This window comes from Microcaecilia unicolor, chromosome 9 (assembly GCF_901765095.1).
Source record: "Microcaecilia unicolor chromosome 9, aMicUni1.1, whole genome shotgun sequence".
In the NCBI taxonomy this organism is placed as follows: domain Eukaryota; kingdom Metazoa; phylum Chordata; class Amphibia; order Gymnophiona; family Siphonopidae; genus Microcaecilia; species Microcaecilia unicolor.
Genome location: NC_044039.1, coordinates 82,556,360 through 82,578,386, shown reverse-complemented (window position 1 = coordinate 82,578,386; position 22,027 = coordinate 82,556,360). Strand labels below are relative to the sequence as shown.

General features: G+C 43.9%; 1 protein-coding gene and 1 long non-coding RNA gene across 2 annotated transcripts in view; one reads left to right on the top strand and one right to left on the bottom strand.

Annotated features, from left to right (window-relative positions):
* The first annotated feature begins 2,326 nt into the window (after positions 1-2,326).
* LOC115477472 lies at positions 2,327-3,691 on the top strand. Its single transcript, XR_003943332.1, has 2 exons — positions 2,327-2,533; positions 2,636-3,691. It is a non-coding gene; the product is annotated as an uncharacterized LOC115477472 (long non-coding RNA).
* A 5,109-nt stretch (positions 3,692-8,800) lies between these two features.
* TTLL12 (tubulin tyrosine ligase like 12) overlaps positions 8,801-22,027 on the bottom strand; it is a 248,707-nt gene continuing 235,480 nt past the window's right edge. The window contains exon 14 of the mRNA XM_030213875.1: positions 8,801-9,370. Coding sequence (XP_030069735.1) covers positions 9,219-9,370 — 152 coding nt within the window. The 3' untranslated portion in view covers positions 8,801-9,218. The remainder of the gene's footprint in view (positions 9,371-22,027) is intronic.

Here is a 22,027-nt window from a genome sequence, read left to right as displayed (position 1 = left end):
TAAATCTCTGGCTATGCCCATGGGACCAGCTGTTCGGGAAATCTGGGTGGGGCCTTTCCCATTAAAATGGGAAGCAACGTCGTTTCGGTATTTAGGTATTCAGTTGCCAGGTCGTATGGAGATGCTTTATACAATAAATATTTCAGAGTTGTTGGATTATAGCAAGTCCGTGTTAGCCAGATGGCAACAATTTCCTCTTTCGATACATGGGAGAATCCAGTTGTTTACTATGGTATTATTCCCGAAATGGCTATATGTTCTTCAAACTTTACCAATTAAAATATTGAAAAAAGATCTTAGATCAATGTAGCGGTTAATATCTCATTTTTGCTGGGGAGGAAGGAAACCGCGATTGCCTTTTAAGCAGCTATTAGGATCATGGAAGTATGGAGGCTTGGGTTTCACGGACATATCATTATATAACTATGCCTGTCTGCTTTGTCACCTGGGAGACTGGGTGTTGGAAGAACAGGGCTTCATCCCGAGAATATGAGGCGGTGTTCTATTCTCCCTGGCATGTAAATTCCCTGTTACACTGCTCGCAGGACTCCCTTCTGAGATGGTTACGGAAAAGTGCAATACTCAAATCATTGCGGTTAACATGGTAATTTCTGATTTTAAAACTGGGAGGCCGGTATGACATTTCAGACCAACTTCTGAATAGAGGAAATGTACACTTCTCTCCGGGGAGAGATAATGCTAGCTTTGCATGATGGGCGAGCAGGGGTGTTACTTTATTAATACATGTTCTAGATACCGAAGGTAAGATGATTTCGTGGGAGGGCCTGCTGGAGAAAGGGATAGTAGAACACAGAGACCTGTTGGCGTATCTTCAGCTACGTCATTATATATCTTCGTTCGATCGAGGGCCACTTGTCCTATCATTAGGAGGGCGACTACAGGAGTTTTTCAACAAATTTTGGGAGGGAAGCATCTTGGTATCTGGGTTGCACAAAGCCTTGCACATGAAGTCTCAGGCTAGGTCATACGAGGAACTTATTGAAAGGTGGCATCGAGATTTAGGAAGCGTGGGCACTACTTTAGAACCATTAAAGCTTATTAAGCGGATTCCTGAGATCTCACCGAGTATGGATTTAAGGGAGTGTCAGTTCCGTACGCTACATAGGGCGTATTTCACTCAGGAGCGTCTGTTCAAGATAGGGGCAGTGGACACGCCGGAGTGTCAGAAATGTAAGCAGGGGCCAAACTCCTTTTTTCACTCCTTTTGGGAATGCGGGAGGGTGCAGGTTTTTTGGAAATCTGTACTGTTCTATTTAGGTAGGTTATTAGGATGTACCATACCCATTTCCCCGGCCGCAGTGCTGTTGGACAAGTATGAGCTTTTTCATATACGCCAAAGGTCACATATCTTGTTCCTTAGGAAAGCGGGGGTCCTGGGCAAGAAAGTGATATTGGGGACTTGGGTTGGGGAAGATGCACCATCATTTTGGACATGGAGGAACCGCTTGCATGCGGTGATGCTCTTTGAGCGGCAATATGCTAGACAATCCCCCAAAAGATTAAAAAACTTTCATGCAGTATGGGATGTGTATATTGGATCTCTTTCGTATAGGGCCAGGAGTCTGCTACTGAATACTGCTTGACCTGTTGGCGACTTGATGGGTGGTGATGCTCCATTGTAGTTCGACTGGGTAGATACAGAACTTGTGGGTCCTACTCGGGTGGGGAGCCCCTCTCATCCATTATTCATTCCTTTTTTTTTCTTTCTTTCTTTGGGGGGATTAGAGGAGGTTGGGAGGGTTGGAGGGAAGTATATTATCACATTGGTGACATTAATCAGAGGAATGAGAAGCAAAGGTGCCCTAGTTGGGTCATAAATAACCTATTTTATGTGGCATGTAGTATGGGTATAATACTAATGTGTGGTTACTCATAGTTGTTGAGTTGTGATTTCACATAAGGGGGGGGATGGGGAAGTGGGTGGGTTTGTGAAATTGTAAAAATGAACAACTTTTGGATGATATCTGGTTTGTTACTTTATTGTTTGTTCAATAAAAATTGTTTAAACATAAAGACTTCTCAATGCTGGTAGAGAGCTGCTACTACTACTAGTCATTTCTTTAGTGCTACTAGACATGCGCAGCACTGTACATATTATATATGCGGGTACTCTCTGTCCCTATCTCCAGCATAATGGACCCATCAGTGACATCACCAAAAACTGTGGTTGCATTCTCCTATCTTTAGAGAACCTCCATTACAGGTAAGTAACTCTGCTTCCTCTCCACTCCCACATCTATATCAAATTCCCCAACCAAAACACTCCCCAGATAAAAAATAAAATGTAGATCAAGGGAATGTTTGGAAAGCTACTTTATTTTCATTATGCAAAATACATTTACATATCATGGAAAATAATTAAAATTTAAGCATATATGCCACAACAATTGCAGAAACTTTAAGGCAGAATTGTTTAACCCCTGCCACAGAATCTACCCCTGAGTTGCACAGGAAAATGGAAGCTGTGCTTTTAGAAATCTAATGGTGAAGTAAGGTTTGGTTTAGACAAAGTGTCAAAAAAGAAAAAGCGGGGAGGAGTCGGGTCATCAATTGATTATCAATAAGGTTTCTTGGATTTCCTCCACACTTGTTCTCACTTTTTTGTTTTCATTAGACAAAGTGTCCTCATCTCAATCTTTGGACACATCCGGCTGGTCTGGTTTCCAGGATACCCAGAGTGAAGATGCTTATGTAAATCTCTCTCATGTAGATTCATTTTGCATATCTCAAAAACTAGACTAGATAGCTGTGTCCCAAGAACTAGGTTCAGAACCACTGGCTTACATTGTAAGGTTTAGTTGGTTTGGTTTTAATCTGTGTGTGATTATACTGGATCTCATTTTATACATGGTATTTGTATTCTTTGGTGACTTGGCTTCCACATTTAGACAGCTTGATAGTTGGTACACACTGCAGTATCTATCTATCTATCTATCTATCTATCTATCTATCTATTTGTGAGTATGAGCTGAAACTATTGATTTCTCCATATTTTGCTTGAAACTTTTAAATATGTAAAAAAAAAAAGGAAACAGAAATAAAGGTCAAAGAAAAGATAAATTGGTATCTTATTTATTAGGCATCTTTTGCTGAAGCAACATTGCATATTGGGGAGGCTCCATCTGTCTCTCTGTACACATGCCTAGGCACAAAGATGCAGACACAGACATACACATATGCCTCATTTAGCCCTGTCATTTTGGATATCAATGAGACACACTTTATCATGTTTTTTTCACAGCCAGTCCAAGAACACATATGCAAGAGTTTGCAAATGGAGTTAAGAGGAAACATGCCATTTTGTCATAATATGTTTCACTTTTCAATTTGTTAGACTAAATTTCTTTGCTAGCTTTTGTGATTTACAATCCCTTCAGGTTAAGGCAAATGTAAATTAGTTGACTATAGAAAGTGAATTATAGACAGGAAGGTTGGAGGGAGATCATGTGTGAGAGTGATAAGATGGTGATCCAGTTGTTATCTTTATGAACCTGATGTACTAAACTGCAAAATATTTCACAGCTTAGGGGCTTATTTTGCAATCCGAACCTGCTGTTGCTGCCACAGCAGTGCTGTGGTTCACTGGAAAAGTAACCACCTCATTAAAGGCATAATTCTTTTTTGTTGCAAAAAAATAAGCCCAATAAGCCTTTATTTGGCACACTCATGTTCAAAAAAGTTGAACATTGTGTTGCTTAGCATGCATCATTGTAGTTCATTATACATGCAATTCACAAAGGTTTGCCCAAAGACTCACTTCAGCAATGGTCTCTTTCGTGAAATTCAGAGATTCTGTTAATTAAACATTGCAAAAGAATCTATATTTGTGTGTTTAATGAAGCCCCTTTGGTAAAAAAAAAAAAAAAAAAATTTGCACTTTGGTATATCAGGGCCTATAGTTGAAAGTTATGAAATTTACAAACTGTTAAAAGAAAAAGATCAGACACATCTAAACAAATATTAAAGCTAGCTTTTTTGTTGTTGCTGTTGTTTTAATTCCATCTTGGATTCTGACAAGTCTTTATTCATGAGTAACCAGGAATGTTTCACTCATTTTAACAGACATTACCTGTCCTCCTGGTGTTCCTAGTCTGGTCATTGCAGCAAGAGCCCATCCCTTACCAATTCCCTTAGCGAATCGGTAAGGAACGGGCATGCATCAAGGAATAGGAATGCAAATGAGCTGCTCGTTGTAGCTCACTTGCATTCTCTATTCCATCGTTAAACAGTCGGCCAATCAGCTGGTCGTGCATGCGTAGAGCAGCCAAGCGTTATGCTGGCTGCTCTGCGCATGCCAAATACGTCTCCCTGTGACGCCCGAAGACGCTGTGCTGCTCACCCCCCTCCGATGTGGCTCGATCCAGAGGTGCACTTGAGGACGCCCATTCAAAAAAACCCGCCCATTTTGGCCATCATTCCCCCCCTTGCAATAATAAAAACATCTTTTTTGCCAGTGTTTCACTCAGCTGAGAGACCAGGAAGTTTGAGCCAATCACAGCGCGTTTAGCTCGGCTAAACACATTGTGATTGGCTCAAGGGGGGGGGGGGGAAGATGGCCAAATGGACGCCCATTCAAAAAAACCCTGCCCATTTGGCGTTAAGTTTAGTGCATCTGGCCCTGAGGCTGGGAGCCGAACAACAGAGCTCCCTTCAAAACCCTGTGAGATGTGCTATAACTCTAGCCACTAGCTGCCGCGCCTAAATCTAAGTGTATTCCATAACAATGCACGTAACTTAATTGGCTTAACAAGCCAATCAGTGTTGTTAACAGCATTTAACAAAAATAAGCACCAATTGGCAATAATTAGAATTTACACGCTTAACTCACTAAGCACATGCTGTAATGAACTGTGCCTAAATTCTAAAGCGTGGTTCAAAAGGGGCGTGGCTATGGGCAGGAAAGGGGCATTCCCAAATTTACATCACATTTTCATTGGTGTAAATGGATGCATGTAGTTGTAGGCGCTGGGATATACTGCACCTATATCTTATATGCTTAGGAAAAAATGATTTCCACGCGGATTTTCCAGGCACCATACATATATAGACTCTCACCCTAGGTGGCTAATGACCAGAACGTCTTTCCAGGTCCCAAGCACTGTGAACACTGGCTCTGTAGCACTCTTGCTCCTAGTCATCCTAGGATGCAAACATTCTAATCCAGGAACTAAAGATTTTTACTACGATAGTAATACCAAGCCAGGTCTATCTGTTCATTTTTAATTTCAAATGTCTTAATTCTTGGTGAATGACTTTTTATGCACTTATTCCTTTCTTCATAATCATTGGAGAACAAATGAGTCATGTCCACGTGTTGTAAATCTTGCAGAGTTAAGATATCACATGCATGTAGATTGCTGATAGATTAAAGCTCATTCAGGCATGGCTTGCTCTTTTTACTGAAATTCTGTCATACGGTGAGTGAAAATATATTGTGATTTTTCTAAAAGTGAAGATAAAATTCTGCTTGGAAATGTAAAAAGTGGTCATGGCCCACTTTACTCTGAAGGGGTCATTTAAAACAAATAGGAGAAAATATTGTTATTTTCATTCAGTACATAGTTAAGCTTTGGAGTATGTTGCCAGAGGATGTGGTAACAGCAATTACTGTGGAGTTTCAAAAAAAAAAAAAAACCAACCCAAAAACAAACAAAAAACCCCCAAACCCACTCTAGGACAAGTTCCTGGAGAAAAAGTCAATAGACGTATGGCAAAACTGAAGAAAGGCACTGCTTATAACTGGGGGTTAAGTAGATTGCCATCTAGCTACTTTCTGGGATCCTGACAAATACTTGTGATTTGGATTAGCCACTGTTGGAAACAGGATACTAGTTTATGGACATTTGGCTTGTTCCAGTATTCTCATATGGACTTAGGACATGCTAGGAAGGTGAAGTTTCTAGATGAAATAAATGACTGCTTCATAAAGCAGCTAGTCTAGGAACCAGGGGAGGAGAAGGGGGCTATTTTAGACTTAGTCTTTCATGGATCTCAACACTGGAGCAAGAGGTAAAAGTAATAGGGCCAGTTGCAGTGGCGTACCAAGGGGGGGGGGGCGGTGGGGGCGGTCCGCCCCGGGTGCACGCCGCTGGGGGGGGGGGGTGCCGCGGCGCACGCCTGTCAGCTGACTTCACTGACTTCGCTGCAGCTCGGCAGAGGGAGCTGCAGCAAAGTTAGTGAACTCAGCTGACAGGCGCGCCGTGGCACCCCCCCCCCCCCCCAGCGGCGTGCACCCGGGGGGGGGGGGGGGCGCTTCGGCGATCTGCCCCGGGTGTCATGCCGGCTAGGATCGCCACTGGCCAGTTGACAATAGTGTCTATAATGCGATCAAATTTGACTTTAAAAATGGAGAAACATCATCAAGGAATACTACTGTACTAGCATTATGATAAAAAAAATCTAAAAGGAATAGCTGTCAAGGTTAACAGATTGCATCAGGTATAGACACAGTTTGGTCAATATTCAGCCCATGGCTGTAAGCCTTAGACCCAGATATTCAATGCCAGGCCATGTCCGGGCACCAGCATTGAGTATCTGGGGCTAATTTGGCCTATGCTATCCACTGGGTTTTATGCAGGTCCTGGCTGAATATAAGCCTGAGCATGACAGCCCCTCCCATTCCCCCTAAACACCTCTTTCCCAGGATTCCTTTAAGCCTACCTGTCCAATCCCTGGTGAACTAGCAGGGAAACAGACAGGAATGATGTTCACTCACTCCTGCCCGTTGTGGCTACCTTTTCAAAATAGTTGCTGTGAACTCTAGTGGCAGCCTCATTGTACTACTCTGCCCATTGTGGCAGCCATTTTGAAGAGGCAGCCACAACAGGCAGGAGGGAGTGGGCTTCACTCCTGCTCATCCCCCGCTAGACCATTAGGGATTGGGCAGATAGGCCTGAAGGGATCCGGGGGGGGGGGGGGGGGAGCATTGGTAGGAGATGTCCTCATGTTGGTGGAGGGTACAGGAGGGAGGGAGGGAGCAGGGGATTGTCCTCATGTTTGATGGAGAGTGGGAGGGAGCATCAGAAGAGGCTGTTGTCATGATCAGAAGCAGTGGGAGAGAGGGAAAGGGGTCTAGCGCACTTCAGGCTGATACCCGGAAGTTGTGCAGATGCCAGTTGATATTCAGTGCCAGCACTCATATAGCTAAAATAACCAAAGTTAGGATCGCTATTTGTGCAGTCCTATTTGATTGCTTTGCTATGTGGACATCGGCACTGAATATTATTGTGGAGGAGTTGGCAGCTATGTCGGTGCTGATTCCACCCTTGGAACACCTCTCTCCAATCCACTTCAAAAATGGCTGATCAGAGCTAAGGTTCAGTGGCATTGCCTGATTGTTGCTGAATATTGGCGGCTGGCCCGCTGAGCATGATTTAAGCAGGCAGCAGCCTATCCTACCTGCTTAAATTGCTTTGAATATCGACCAGAGTATTTTTAAGGACACATGGCAGGCCAGACTAGATATATTCCACATTTGGAATATTGTCTTCAGTGTTGGAGGCTGTATCTTGCTAAGGACATAAAAAGGCCTGAAGCAGTTCAGAGATTAGTGACGAACATGGCATGTGGTTTGCATCATAAGATGAATGAGTAGAAACATAATGACCTCAATATGTATACCTTAGAGCAGTGTTTCCCAAGTCTGGTCCTGGAGTACCCCTTGCCAGTCAGGTTTTCAGGATATCCATAATGAATATGCATGAAAGAGATTTGCAAATAATGGAGGCAGTGTATGCAAATCAAGTTCATATTCATTGTGGATATCCTGAAAACCTAAGTGGCAAGGGGCACTCCAAGACCGGACTTGGGAAACACTGCCCTAGAGGAAAGGAGGGATAGGGGCAATATGATAATACCTTTCAAATATTTAAATGTCTGTAATATACAAAAGCAGTAGAAGTAAGGGACATGAATTGGGGGGGGGGGGGGGGGCGCTGACATAGGAGTAAAGTCAGGTAGTACTTTCTCCACTGAGAGGGTGGTGGATGCCTGGAATTCCTAACACTAGAGACACCCATATATTTCTCTGAGTGTCTCTAGCGTTAGCTAAAAACACTAGCATGCCTATTGCGCAGTTTAGTAAACAGGGCCCTTAGTGGTGCTCAGACTCTAGTAATTGGGAAATAAAGCCAAAGAAAAATGGTTAAAAACTATTCTTTCGAACAAAATTAGTGAATATAGACAGACATCATTTAATGGGATAGAGGCAACAAGGATTTAGCTAAAGGAAGTCTTGTTTCACTAATATCCTATATTTTTTGAAGGGGTTAAATAAACAAGTTGATAAAAATGTATTTGTATTTTCAGAAATGAAACATGACAAAAAGGTTACTTTTCTCAATGGATAAAAGTTAAAAAGTGTAATACCCCAGTGATCTGTATTGGAACTGGTGCTTTTAACTTAGTTATACATGAACGGGAAATGGGAACACTGAGGGCCCCATGCACAAAGCTTACTGTGCTGTTAATGTTTGCTTTAGGCTGGTTGTAGCCAATCTAAAGCAAACGTTATTTAGCGAGTAATGCACAAAAGGGTTTTCCGTGGCTCTAACACTCTAAATATAAATTGAGGCAGGATTAATTTTCAATGTAGCCATTAAATAATAGTACCTACCCTCTCTCTTGCTTATTATAACAGGACCTACATAGTGGAGCCACCAGTATTTTAAATTACAGTTTAACATGATCGTCAATTTGTTTGTATAATTCTAATGTAATAAAGTCCCATAATACACTCACAAATTCCCTTGCAAAAATAAAAAGAAACGATAGAAAAAAAGCTTGTTAAATGTGCATTTAGTATAATTAGATCATGTAACTAGCTTATGGTAAGCAGATTCAACATAGCATTCCATCATCACTGGACTATAAAATTGAACATTTAGTGTTCAAGACAGTTCTTTATGAAAATTTATAGCCAATGACTTCACATGTCCTTATGAATGATACACATAACAGGAAAGTTTGTACAACATTAATCCAGTTGAGATATTGGTACTAGAGAACCTGAGAAGTTCAGTCATTTGATCCAGTTGCTAATCCAAGTATCAACATTTTCCTCCCCCCCCCCCCCCCCCCACATTTAGCATAAGAGACGAGATGCCATTGCCAATACTTGTATATCACTATGTCTAATAAAACACAGCAGCATAAAGATTATCATTGCTATTGAATATTTGGAGACAATCCTCATGGCCCTACACAGTGCGTGTCACATTACAGTTGTTGGTTTCATCCAGAAACAGGACACTGAAGATGTCATTAAAAAATGTTGTGTGATATTGGCAAGCTCTAGCACAATCTGGATTGAAGTTCACTTCCAGGATCTGAGGCTGCATTATTTTTTTCCCTACATAAAAAAAAGTTGCAGATTATTATACAATAATTCAAAATCAGCAGTATATTCTCTACTTTCCACTGTGTGTGTAAAAGTCTAACTATAAGTTATAGTTATATTTTCACACACAGTCTTATCAATGATTCCTCATACTTCAAGATTTCTACAACTCAAATTACATGCATTGATTTAGAGCAGGAGTTCTCAAGCCAGTCCTTGGGGGACACACACAGTGTGCCAGGTTTTCAGGATATATACATTGAATATATAAGAGAAATTTACATGCGTTCTCTCCACTGTATGCAAATCTCTCTGATGTATATTCTTCATGTATATCCTGAAAACATGACTGGCTGGGTGTGTCCCAAGGACTGGGATGAGAACCTCTGATTTAGAGAAAGGAAAGGGAAAGGGACTTGATATACCACATTTCTGTGGTTACAATCAAAGAGGTTTACATATTATATACAGGTACTTATTTTGTACCTGGCACAATGGAGGGTTAAGTGATTTGCCCAGTCACAAGGAGCTGTAGTAGGAATCGAACCCAGTTCCCCTGGTTCTCAGGCCACTGCACTAACCATTAGGTTACTCCAACACAAAAAAACCAAAGATAATGAAGTCTAAAAAAGCAAGTGTTGAAAAAAAAAATTGTAATGTAATAGCTAGACTATTGAGTAAAGCCGGATGCTCTATCAGCTTTATTGCCTCTTAGCAAAATGGACCTTCTCCCCCAGTTTTAGATAGCAAAAATGGCTTCCAAGCCATCAGCTGTGGGGTAAAAAAAAGTACTTTTGTATACAGATTTATCATGGTCTAAGAACAGCTCATCCTTCAGAAGTGAAATAGGAATTAGATTTATAACATAGTGACGACAGAAAAAGACCTGCACAGTCCATCCAGTCTGCCCAACAAGATAAACTCATATGTGCTACTTCATATGTATACCTGACCTTGATTTGTATCTGCCATTTTCAGGGTACAGACCGTAGAAATCTGCCTAGCACTAGCCTCACCTCCCAACCACCAGCGCTGCCACCCAATCTCTGCTAAGCTTCTGAGGATCCATTTCTTCTGAACAGGATTCCTTTATGTTTATCCCATGGTTTTTTGAATTCCGTTACCGTTTTCATCTCCACCACCTCCCTCGGGAGGGCATTCCAAGTGTCCACCATGAAAAAATACTTCCTGACATTTTTCTTGAGTCTGCCCCCCTTCAACCTCATTTCATGTCCTCTAGTTCTACCGCCTTCCCATCTACGGAAAAGGTTCGTTTGCGGATTAATACCTTTCAAATATTTGAACGTCTGTATCATATCACCCCTGTTTCTCCTTTCCTCCAGGGTATACATGTTCAGGTCAGCAAGTCTCTCCTCATACGTCTTGTAACGCAAATCCCATACCATTTTTGTAGCTTTTCTTTGTGTTTCTATAAAGCATGTATATCTTCTATGATAGTAAAAATGTACTTAACTTTTATTTATTTCTAAATTAAAATAAAAGGTGTCCTTTTACTTAATTGTGCTAAGATCTGGGTTATTAAGTGATGTACAGTGGGATTTTACCACACACAAAGCCCATGCTCCCTATATTTTCCTATTCTGGCCATGCATTAATGTTGTCATTAATACTTGGAACACATGCACTGTCAATACAGAAGAAATCAGCACCTCTTATTTAGGAGGTAGTAAGCCCCTCTGTGTTAGAAGTGTATTAGTCGGTTAGCACACTCAGGGCCCCGTTTACTAAGCCATGCTAGAAGCGCGTTAGTGCGCGTGCTAACTGTGTAGGTGCCCACAGTATTCCTATGGGTGCTTACACAGCGCAAGCTAATTCTGTGCACGCCCTAAAAACGCTAGCGCACCTTAGTAAACAGAGCCCTAACTGCACTACGTTAACCGCAAGAAGAACACTACATTCTCTGGCCAGTAACGAATCCTAACCAAAACCTCCATTAATGCACAACTTACCGTATGCTAATGTGTTTGTAACACAAAGGGCCTTATTTACAAGATGTGCTAGCGTTTTTAGCGTGTGCTAAACACTAAAGACACCTATATATTCCTATGGGTGTCTTCAGTGTTCAGCATGCGCTAAAAATGCTAGTGTGCCCTTAGCGCTGCTTAGTAAACAGGGCTCAAAGGCAGGTTAGCGTATCCTAGCAGAAACCATGTATTAACAGCTAGCATGGTTTAGTAAAAGGGGCCCCAAAATATGTTTTGTTTTTTGGCCCCAAGTATTTAATTTAGAATGTTTGTAGGAATCTGTCTTCTAGACTCTTGCGAGCAAACCTCCTTTTGTCTTCTTGTATTTTTCTATCAATTAAGCTTCTCTATTTTTGTATTATTGCTATTTATTTTTACCTTGTACTAATTTCTAATTTATATTTACATTTTAACTGTCTTATTTACAACGAATTAAAAACGAATGTTTCTATTTTTCAATTTTACATTTTTTCAATGTTTTTTTAAATTCCAAGTTACATTCAAGAAATACATACTTGAATACAGCAAATCAAACAACAAGAAAATCACACAGAACAGAAAAACGAAACAATACAACTGTTAGCTCACAATAGTTAGGGAAGTTCAAGGAAAAATAACTTTCAGACTGAAACAATAATTCCTCTCTGAACAGGAACCCCTCCCCCCAACAACACACATAAAAAAAAAAACAACAATAAGAAAAAAAAAAAAACTATCAACAAGGTGCCTAGAAAATCTAGCAACTGCTTAGAGTATATAAAAAAAATGCAATTATTACCACTATAACTAATGCAACAAATTGCAGGAAATTTCAAAATATGTGACACTCCAATTGCCAAGGACATCTGGTTTAACCCCAGAAAGTCTTTACAGTGTTTTGTGTCATTTAAAATACAAACTAGGAAATATATGCATAGATGAACAAAGAATTTTCTCCTGTAACTGTCTGAAGGATAATCTCAAACCAAATTCCTATCTGGCTCCACAGCCAAGGTTACTAAAGGTTTTTCTAGCAGTAATAATTTCCAGGGAACTCCAAAAACTACTACTACTTATCATTTCTATAGCGCTACTTGACGCATGCAGCGCTGTACACTTGAACATAAAGAGACTGTCCCTGCTCGACAGAGCTTACAATCTAGTTAGGACAGACAAACAAGAGATAAGGGAATTACTAATACCTTCTCATGGTCTCACTGAAATTGAACTTCCAGCTCTAGATCCAACAGCCAAATACTGTGTTAACTACAGGTGGTATAGTCTCATTTAGTAAACTGCAAAACTTCTTGTAGATATTTCCTCACCATTTCCAGAGGAGATACTAATAGTGATTTAGAAATATTTATAAATCTCAATAACGTGATTTTCAAAAGTTTCAATTTTGCGCAGCACAACTTCCCTTTTCTCAACTGCAACCAATTCTAATCTTTTGATAATCACCAGTTTCAGTTTCCATCTTTACAACTGCTCTTTTTGCTTGGTCAGTTCCTTTACCTGGGCTTCTACTTTTGCTCTGACTTTGCCAGAATTATCAGAAAGTACATGCACTGTTTGCTGAAGACAGGTATTCATATCCTTGTTAGCTTCCCATAGGGCATCCAAATCTACTTTGGCTGGCCTCTCCAACCTCCTAGGCAGGTGTTCAAAGATCCTACAGTTTCCATTTCAGTTGCAGCAGCTCCAGGTGACTCGTCCTGGTTCACATCCTTCACCCCGGAAGGAGAATGATCAAGAACTTCCCCTCCTGACTGAGGAGCCAAAGCCGATTTCTCCTGTGGTATAGAAGTTGCTGACACTGGAGTGCTACATCCAGTTATTGGGATGCCTGCCTGTCTTCTGGGCTTAAAGAAATAATACACACTGACCTCCCCCCCCCTCCCCCCCCCCGAAGTAGGCACCAATATTTTTGTGAGAGAACTATGACAGCATGCAATGTCGTCTGCACTAGTTTTGGTGCAGAACTCTTATGCTTGCAGGTAGAGTCAAGTTTTGCCTTTCCTTTTTCCATAGCTGCTAACAGGTTCAGGGTTCAGACGCCATACAATCTAGCAGCAATGCTGGAGTGTCCTCTCTCCATGTCTGCCTAGGACGCTATCTTGAGTCCTTCCCCTCCCTCTCCTAGGATGCAATCTTTTTACATTTTTATCTTTATAATTTTCATCACTGATCCTTTATGTTTATTTTATAATTATATTTAATAGTAGTTTTGTTGTTTCTATTGTTTTTAATGTTATCTCCTTTTTAAAAAAAAAAGTTTTCCCTTTTTTTTGTTTATATACAGCAGAATTAATGTTTGAAGCTTATGAATTCCCAGGGTAAATTTAAATAAATAAAAAAAAGATGGCAGAAAAACTGAATGTCTAAAGAATTATTGCAATGGGCTTATTCCAATGTACTCTACACAGTGCACTGTGGCAGTGCCAACAGATTACAAAACCGAGCTTTCTTTACCAGCATCCTAGCATCAGGGTAGCAACTTATTTGTGAGCAACTGTGCACCTGGTACTGTATCTTTTTAGAAGCATTTTTACCTTTATGTACATTTGAAATAGATGCAAGACTGACAAATTACACGTCCTTCTGTTTTTGACAACCTGATTTTCCTTATACACAACTGATTAGTTCCTTCAGTCTGACAGCTGTTGGTTTGCCACCCGAGTGAAAATAATTTATTAATGTTATGTTTTTATTAATTACCCCACTCTAATAATTATTTAAATAATAATCATTAAATACCTTGATTGCTTTTAGATTTTTCCACTTCACGATGGCAGTGGCGTAGCCAGACAGCCAATTTTGGGTAGGCCTCAGCCCAAAGTGGGTGGGCACAAACTTTTCTCTGCCCCGCCCCCTTCCTCCCCCTATTCTCCACCTCTCCCCAGCACCTCCCAATTCAAAATAGAAACAGAAACACTTTAGCTCATGAGGAAAGTGACATCCGCTATGCACATTTCTCAAGCTATCATATTTCAGTTAAGATTCAAAATAAAATAAAATGCCTTTTCTACCTTTGTTGTCTGGTCATTTTCTTTTTCCATCATGTTGATCCAGTTTCTCTTTTGAACTTTCCAATCTTTCTGCTATTTCTCCTTCAAGCAGCTGCTGTCCATTTGTCTTTTTCTCCTCTCTTGTTCCATTCCCTCACTTCACTTGCCTCTGACATATTGACCTTTCTATTTTAGCTGTTTCCTCTCTTTTTTTTTCTTTTCTATTCTCTTCTCTGTCCACCCAAATTTTATCCTAACCCCTTTTCCTTTGTTTTACTTTTCAGATACCTGTCAGATTTCCATTTCCATTCCACACACTAGTTCTCCTATTCCCTATCTCTCTACTTCCCCAGCCACCCATTCCCTTCCATCTTCAATCTATTCCTCATTACCCTATTTCTTTCCCCAGTAATCACCATCTTCCTCGCGTTTATTTCCTTGCCACCCCCTTGGCCTCTCCCACATGGTTCCACCTTTCCCAGTGTCTCTCTCCCTCCACCCTTCTAGCCCAGCATCTGCTCCCTCTCTTCTCCCCACCCTTCACCCCCTCCCAGCATCTTCCTGTCACTTCTTTCTTTCGTCTTGCCCCCCTCTCCTGTGATCCAGTGTGGCCAGGATTTCCCCCACTCCTTCCCTAATGTCCACACACACGTCCAGAACCTCTCCCTTCCCCCCACACGTCCAGAACCTCTCCCTTCCCTTCAGCCGGCTCCCCTTTGTCTTCCTCACCCTCACACATGTCCAGAACCTCTCCCTTCCTCCACACATGTCCAGAACCTCTCCCTTCCCTTCAGCCGGCTCCCCTTTATCTTCCTCACCTCCCCCCTACACGTCCAGAACCTCTCCCTTCCCCCACACATGTCCAGAACCTCTCCCTTCCCTTCACCAGCTCCCCTTTGTCTTCCTCACCTCCCCACCACACGTCTAGAACCTCTCCCTTCCCCCACACATGTCCAGAATCTCTCCCTTCCCTTCAGCCCGCTCCCCTGTGTCTTCCTCACCCCCCACACACGTCCAGAACCTCTCCCTTCAGCCCCCTCCCCTTGCAGGGTGAGCAGACCACTGTCTTCCTCACCCTCTCCCACCCTCGCCGCAGCGCTTGTATTCAACGATATCGGCGCTGCCTCCTCCACCTCACAGTCTCCATCTCTCCTCCCCCCCCCCCCCCCCCCGTGGCAGTGCTTACAATTTGCTACCGGTGCTACCTGACACGGAGCCGACGACCTGCTCCAGGACCTTCCCTCTGCCGCGTGCGTTCTTCTGCTCTGCGTAAACAGGAAGTTGAATCAGCGCGGCAGAGGGAAGGCCCCGCCCCCGGAGCAGGACGTTGCACCGCGTCAGTCAGCTGTCAGGCAGTGCCGGTAGCAAATCGCAAGCTGCCATGGGAGTGGGAGACGGACTCGGAGACTGTGAGGTAGAGGAGGAAGCGCCGATAGCGTTGAAGACAAGCGCTACAGCGGGGCTGGGAGAGGGTGAAGAGATGCGATGGCATCTGGGTGGGCCTGACTAAAAACTGGGTGGGCCTGGGCCCATCCAGGCCCACCCGTAGCTACGCCCCTGCACGATGGTCTGCCTAACTGTGAGCCTTCAGCCTCCCACAGCTGACTGCAGGCCAAAACTACTATGGGTAAAATATGATTTAAAAAAAAAAAAAATCTTTCTGCAGTTCTCAGAGACACGTGATAACTTTACCTTTTTTTTTTCTCTCCTCATTCAGCCTTACTTTAGGGATATATCTAATTTCTGGTTATGTTTTTGTGTATGCACTCTCATGTGTATCTATATAAGAAATGTACATGTATATACCCATGTTTGTAAACTGTACATGTAACCCTGACAAACATGGCCAACGTATTTAGGGCTTCTCTTGATCAAGCCATGCTAGCGGTTCGTAGCCGGCAATGTCGATGGAGTCCATTCAATGTGAATGGGCTGTGTTGGCATTACCACACCAGAAGCTGCTAGCACAGCTTGATAGGAGAGGCCCTTACATTCCTATTGGTTGTAGTTTCAATTTTTGTCTGCGTTCCTTAGGTTTATATATATGGCCTTCCAAATAGTTCACCGCTTTAAGAATGTTCCTTTTCAGAAGCAATTTCTGGAGATATGTGCTACATTAATCTTCTAAGAGGTTCTCTGTGTTTCAGCCTGTTTTTAATCTTTCTCCATTTCTCATCAATCCTAGCTATTTTAGATTGTTTTGTTAGTTCAATTTTTAAAATTATAGATTGGCAGGTAGAGATTCAGATGCAAAAGGACTGCAGGAAATAAGTGTCTGGAGGAATTATTTAATCTTCTGTATTATTAAGGTTACCTGGTGCGATTTGATTTCTCTTGGGTATTTTTAAGCTTTTGTTCAGATCTTGAGGCCTGATCTTTTTATAGAACTCCTATGCTTAGCTAGAAATAACGTTGGTAAAAGTTTGGCCTGGGGGCTTGTTTTTGGTCTTTTTCACATTTATTATTAGGATTTTTTGGGGATCTTGCCAGGTATTTGTGACCTGGATTGGCCACTGTTGGAAACAGGATACTAGGCTTGATAGACCTTTGGTTTGTCCCACTGTGGCAATCCTTATATACTTATGCATTTATTTACCGCCTTTGTGAAAGAATTCACTTATGGCAGTGTACAGTAAGAATAAATCAAACATAAGCAATAGACAATTACAGCACCAAAAATACTCAAATAATAATTTAAAAGTATGGCATAGTCAGGGCTTTTTTAAGGGGGTACTGAGTACCGGCACCTTTTCCATTGTCTGCTAAAATTGATCCATGGTCCTCCAAGTTTTAAAGGAAGAGCTCAGGCTCTACACACCAATTCTGCCTTGTCACAGATTCTGTGACTAGTTGCAGGGGACCTGGCTATTGTTGGGTGGGCATTACTGAGACCTGGTGGAAGGAGGATAACCAATGGGACACTGTCATACCGGGGTACAAAGTATATCGTAGTGATAGGGTGGACCGGACTGGTGGAGGGGTAGCATTGTACATTAACGAGAGCCTTGACTCAGATAGATTACAAATTTAGCAGGACACAAGTCACACCTTTGAATCATTGTGGGTTGAAATTCCATGTATAAAAGGGGAAAAAATGGTGATAGGAGTGTACTACCGTCCACCTCGCCAGGACGAGCAGGTAGACGCAGAAATGATAAAAGAAATCAGAGACGCGAACAAAATGGGCAATGGGAAAATTAGGTTCTTACCGTGATAATTTTCTTTCCTTTAGTCATAGCAGATGCAGCCATTACAGATGGGTTGTGTCCATCAACCAGCAGAGGGAGATAGAAAGCACACTTTTTTCAGTGCCTCATACCAGCTTGCTCCACTGCCTCTCTTCAGTATTTGAAGCTTCCAAAGCAGTATGGCAAACCGCAATGGGAATAACATGAGCTTTCCTCACAGCGAACGATGGCCCTACAACAAAGGGCATTAACTCAGAATGGAGGGAATGAAACATCCTCCCGGAGGGCATAAACCCATCCTCCACTGAGACATAACTGTAGGGAATAAACTCATCCTCCCGGAGGGAATAAACTCATCCTCCAAAACATGAAACTGGAGGGAATTAAGTCATCCTCCTTTAATTGAACAAGAATCCTGAAGACTGTTTTCCGACTTTCTCCCAAGGACGGAATCTTCAGGAAACATGAACAGAACCTGAAATAGATTTACAGCAGACAACATTCAGACAGGGAGGGATCATGGCTGCATCTGCTATGACTAAAGGAAAGAAAATTATCATGGTAAGAGCCTAATTTTCCCTTCCTTGTCATCAAGCTGATGCAGCCATTACAGATGGGATGTATCAAAGCAATCCCTAAGATAGGGTGGGAACAAGCCACACCACGCGCCAGCACTTGCGCTCCAAAATGTGCGTCCCTCCTGGCAGCCACATCCAGCCTGTAATGTCGGGCAAAAGAGAGCTTAGAAGCCCATGTTGCTGCACTACAAATCTCTTGAAGAGAGAGTGCTCCAATTTCAGCCCAAGAAGAGGAAATTCCTCTAGTGAAATGCACCTTAAAGGCATCAGGTGGAGGCTGGCCGGCAAGCAAATACGCTGAAAGGATAGATTCTTTGAGCCAGCGGGCAATAGTGGCTTTAGACGCTGGAGACCCTCTGCGAGGACCTGATAGCAAAACAAACAGATGATCAGAGGTCCTGAAAGAGTTAGTAACTCGCAGATACTGCAGCAGAGTCCTGCGCACGTCCAACAGGTGCAATTGCCCAAAAGATTCTGGAAACTCCTCCTTGACAAAGGAGGGCAATAAAATAGGTTGGTTTAGGTGAAACGCTGAAACCACCTTAGGCAAGAAGGAAGGCACGGTCCGAACCGTGACCCCGGACTCTGAAAATTGCAGAAAAGGGTCTCTACAGGACAGCGCCTGGAGCTCTGACACCCGTCTCGCCGAAGTAATGGCCACTAAAAAGATGGCCTTCAGTGTCAAATCTGTCTCTGAAGCACGCCGAAGCGGTTCAAAGGGAGCACCCTGAAGGGCTTTCAGCACTAGCCCCAGCACACTAGCTCCGAGCACACCACTCGAACTCTCATCCACTCTCTCATTACCTCTCGCCTTGACTACTGCAACCTACTCCTCACCGGCCTCCCACTTAGCCATCTATCCCCCCTTCAGTCCATCCAGAACTCGGCCGCACGTCTTATCTTCCGCCTCAACCGATATACTCATATCACCCCTCTCCTCAAGTCACTTCACTGGCTTCCGATCAGTTACCACATACAGTTCAAGCTTCTCCTACTCACCTACAAATGCACTCGATCTGCAGCCCCTCCTTATCTCTCTACTCTCATCTCCCCTTATGTCCCCACCCGTAACCTCCGCTCTCTTGACAAATCCCTCCTTTCAGTACCCTTCTCCACCACCGCCAACTCTAGGCTTCGCCCTTTCTGCCTCGCTTCACCCCATGCTTGGAACAAACTCCCTGAGCCCATAAGCCGGGCCCCCTCCCTACCCATCTTCAAATCACTGCTCAAAGCCCACCTCTTCAATGTCGCCTTCGGCACCTAATCACTACACCTTTTCTCAGGAAATCTAAACTACCCCAACTTGACATTTCGTCCTTTAGATTGTAAGCTCTTCTGAGCAGAGACCGTCCTTATTTGTTAATTTGTACAGCGCTGCGTAACCCTAGTAGCGCTCTAGAAATGTTAAGTAGTAGTAGTAGTAGTTCCAAGCTGGACAAGGTGCACGCACGGGAGGATGGAGCCGAAGCACCCCTCTAAGAAACCGTGCCACATCTGGATGAGCAGCTAAAGACACGCCTTCAACCTTGCCACGCAGGGAGGCCAACGCTGCCACTTGCACCCGCAGGGAATTATAGGCCAAGCCTTTTTGTACACCATCCTTCAAAAAGTCCAGAATCGGCGAAACAGGAGCCCGCAGGGGTGTGATCTCTTTGGAAGCACACCAGACTTCAAACTGGTGCCAAATCCTGGCATAAGCCACGGAAGTGGAACGCTTGCGGGCTTGCAGGAGAGTGGAAATTACTTTATTGGAATAGCCTTTGTCTCTCAATTGCGCCCTGTCAATCGCCAGGCCATAAGACCAAATCGGCCGGCATCCTCACTGGTCACTGGACCCTGTGACAACAGGTTGGGAACCAGAGATAACTGAAGGGGATCCTCTACGAGCATCTGTCGGAGGTCCGCATACCAAGGCCTCCTGGGCCAATCCGGGGCGATGAGAACCACTTCTCCTGGATGCAGCCAAATCCGCAGGAGCACTCGCCCTATGAAGGGCCGTGGAGGGAGCACATACAGTAGGCCCGGAGGCCAGGGTTGAGCCAAGACATCCAACCCCGCCGAGCGAGGATCTCTCCGTCTGCTGAAAAAGCACGGGACTTTGGCATTGATGCTTGTCGCCATTAGATCCATCACGGGCTTGCCCCACTTGGCACATATCTGCAGGAATACTTCGTCTGCAAGTTCCCACTCCGCTGGATCGATCTGATGCCTGCTTAGATAATCGGCTTGCACGTTGCTCTGACCTGCAATGTGAGCTGCCGACAGAAACTGTAGATGCAGCTCAGCCCAGTGGCAAATTTGTTCGGCCTGCACGGCTAGAGCTCTGCACTGAGTGCCGCCTTGTCGATTTATGTAGGTCACTGTTGTCGTGTTGTCCGACATCACTCTGACAGCCAATCCTTCCAGGGTCACTTGAAAAGCCAGAAACGCCTGAAACACCGCTTTCAACTCTAGGCGGTTGATGGACCACTCCGACTCCTCGGGTGTCCATAGACCCTGGGCATGCTTCCCCTTGCAATGTGCACCCCAGCCTTTCAGGCTGGCATCTGTCACCACTAGGCACCAATCAGGGAGCGCCAGCGGCATTCCTCGCCGCAGCATGCTGTCTGAGAGCCACCACTCCATACTGAGTCGGGCCGCAGGGAGCCATGAGAGTCTGCATTGATAATCCTAAGATACTGGAGACCATCTTTGGAGTAGAGCATACTGTAGAGGTCTCAGGTGCGCTCTCGCCCAGGGCACCAGTTCCATGGTGGCCGTCATCGATCCAAGCAGCTGGACAATGTCCCAAGCTCACGGGCGGGGCATCCTCAGGAGCAGACGGACCTGATTCTGAAGCTTGCACCGCCTTTGCTCGGGTAGGTACACATACCCCGAGGCTGTGTCAAACCTGGCCCCCAAATACTCTAGAGACTGCGAGGGGGTCAGGTGACTTTTGGCCAAATTGACGACCCAGCCCAGAGATTGAAGTACTGACACCACTCTGGCTGTTACATGCTGACTCTCTGCAGCAGAGTTTGCTCGAATGAGCCAGTCGTCCAGGTATGGGTGAACCCGAATACCCTCTCGCCTTAGAAAGGCAGCTACTACCACCATAACCTTCGAAAAGGTGCGGGGAGCAGTGGCGAGGCCAAAAGGCAAGGCCCGGAACTGGAAATGCTTTCCCATCACCGCAAACCTCAGAAACTTCTGGTGCGGGGGCCAAATTGGTATGTGCAAGTAAGCTTCTTTCAGGTCCAGAGATGTGAGAAACTCTCCTGGCTGTACCGCCGCAATGACGGAGCGCAGGGTTTCCATGTGAAAATGCCACACTCTCAGGAACTTCTTTTAAGCCCAGAATAGGGCGAAAAGACCCTCCTTTTCGCGGCACCACAAAGTAGATGAGTAGCGGCCGCAGCCATGTTCGGCGGGAGGTACCCGGGACAGGGCCCCTATCTGAATCAGACCTTGCAAAGTCTCCTCTACCGCCACCTGTTTGGTGGCAGAACCGCATCGGGACTTCACAAACACCAGGGCTGTGGAGTCGGAGTCGGCAGCAATTTTGGGTGCATTGAGTTGGAGTTGGAGTCGGCAAAAATGTACCGACTCCGACTCCTCATACATTTGAATAAAGTACTTCTCTGCTGTGAATAAAGCTTAGTACCTAGTTGTTTCACTAGTGTGAAGTCCAGCTGAACTATTTTGCTGGAGAGCTTCCCTCTGCTCAGTCTCCCTTTGCATTTACTGACCTGCTGTAGAGCACCTCCTCTCTGACCCCATAGTGAACTTAAGCTCCAAGAGAAGATCATTCAGCACACACAGATAAGGCAGCAGAGAGACTCCACCCAACTTCCTCTCTCTCTGCAAGAAGAGCTTTATATTTTAGTGGAAGTGGCACACCATTCACAATGGCAAAAAGAATGTCAGGAAACATGACAAAGTCTGCTGTTTA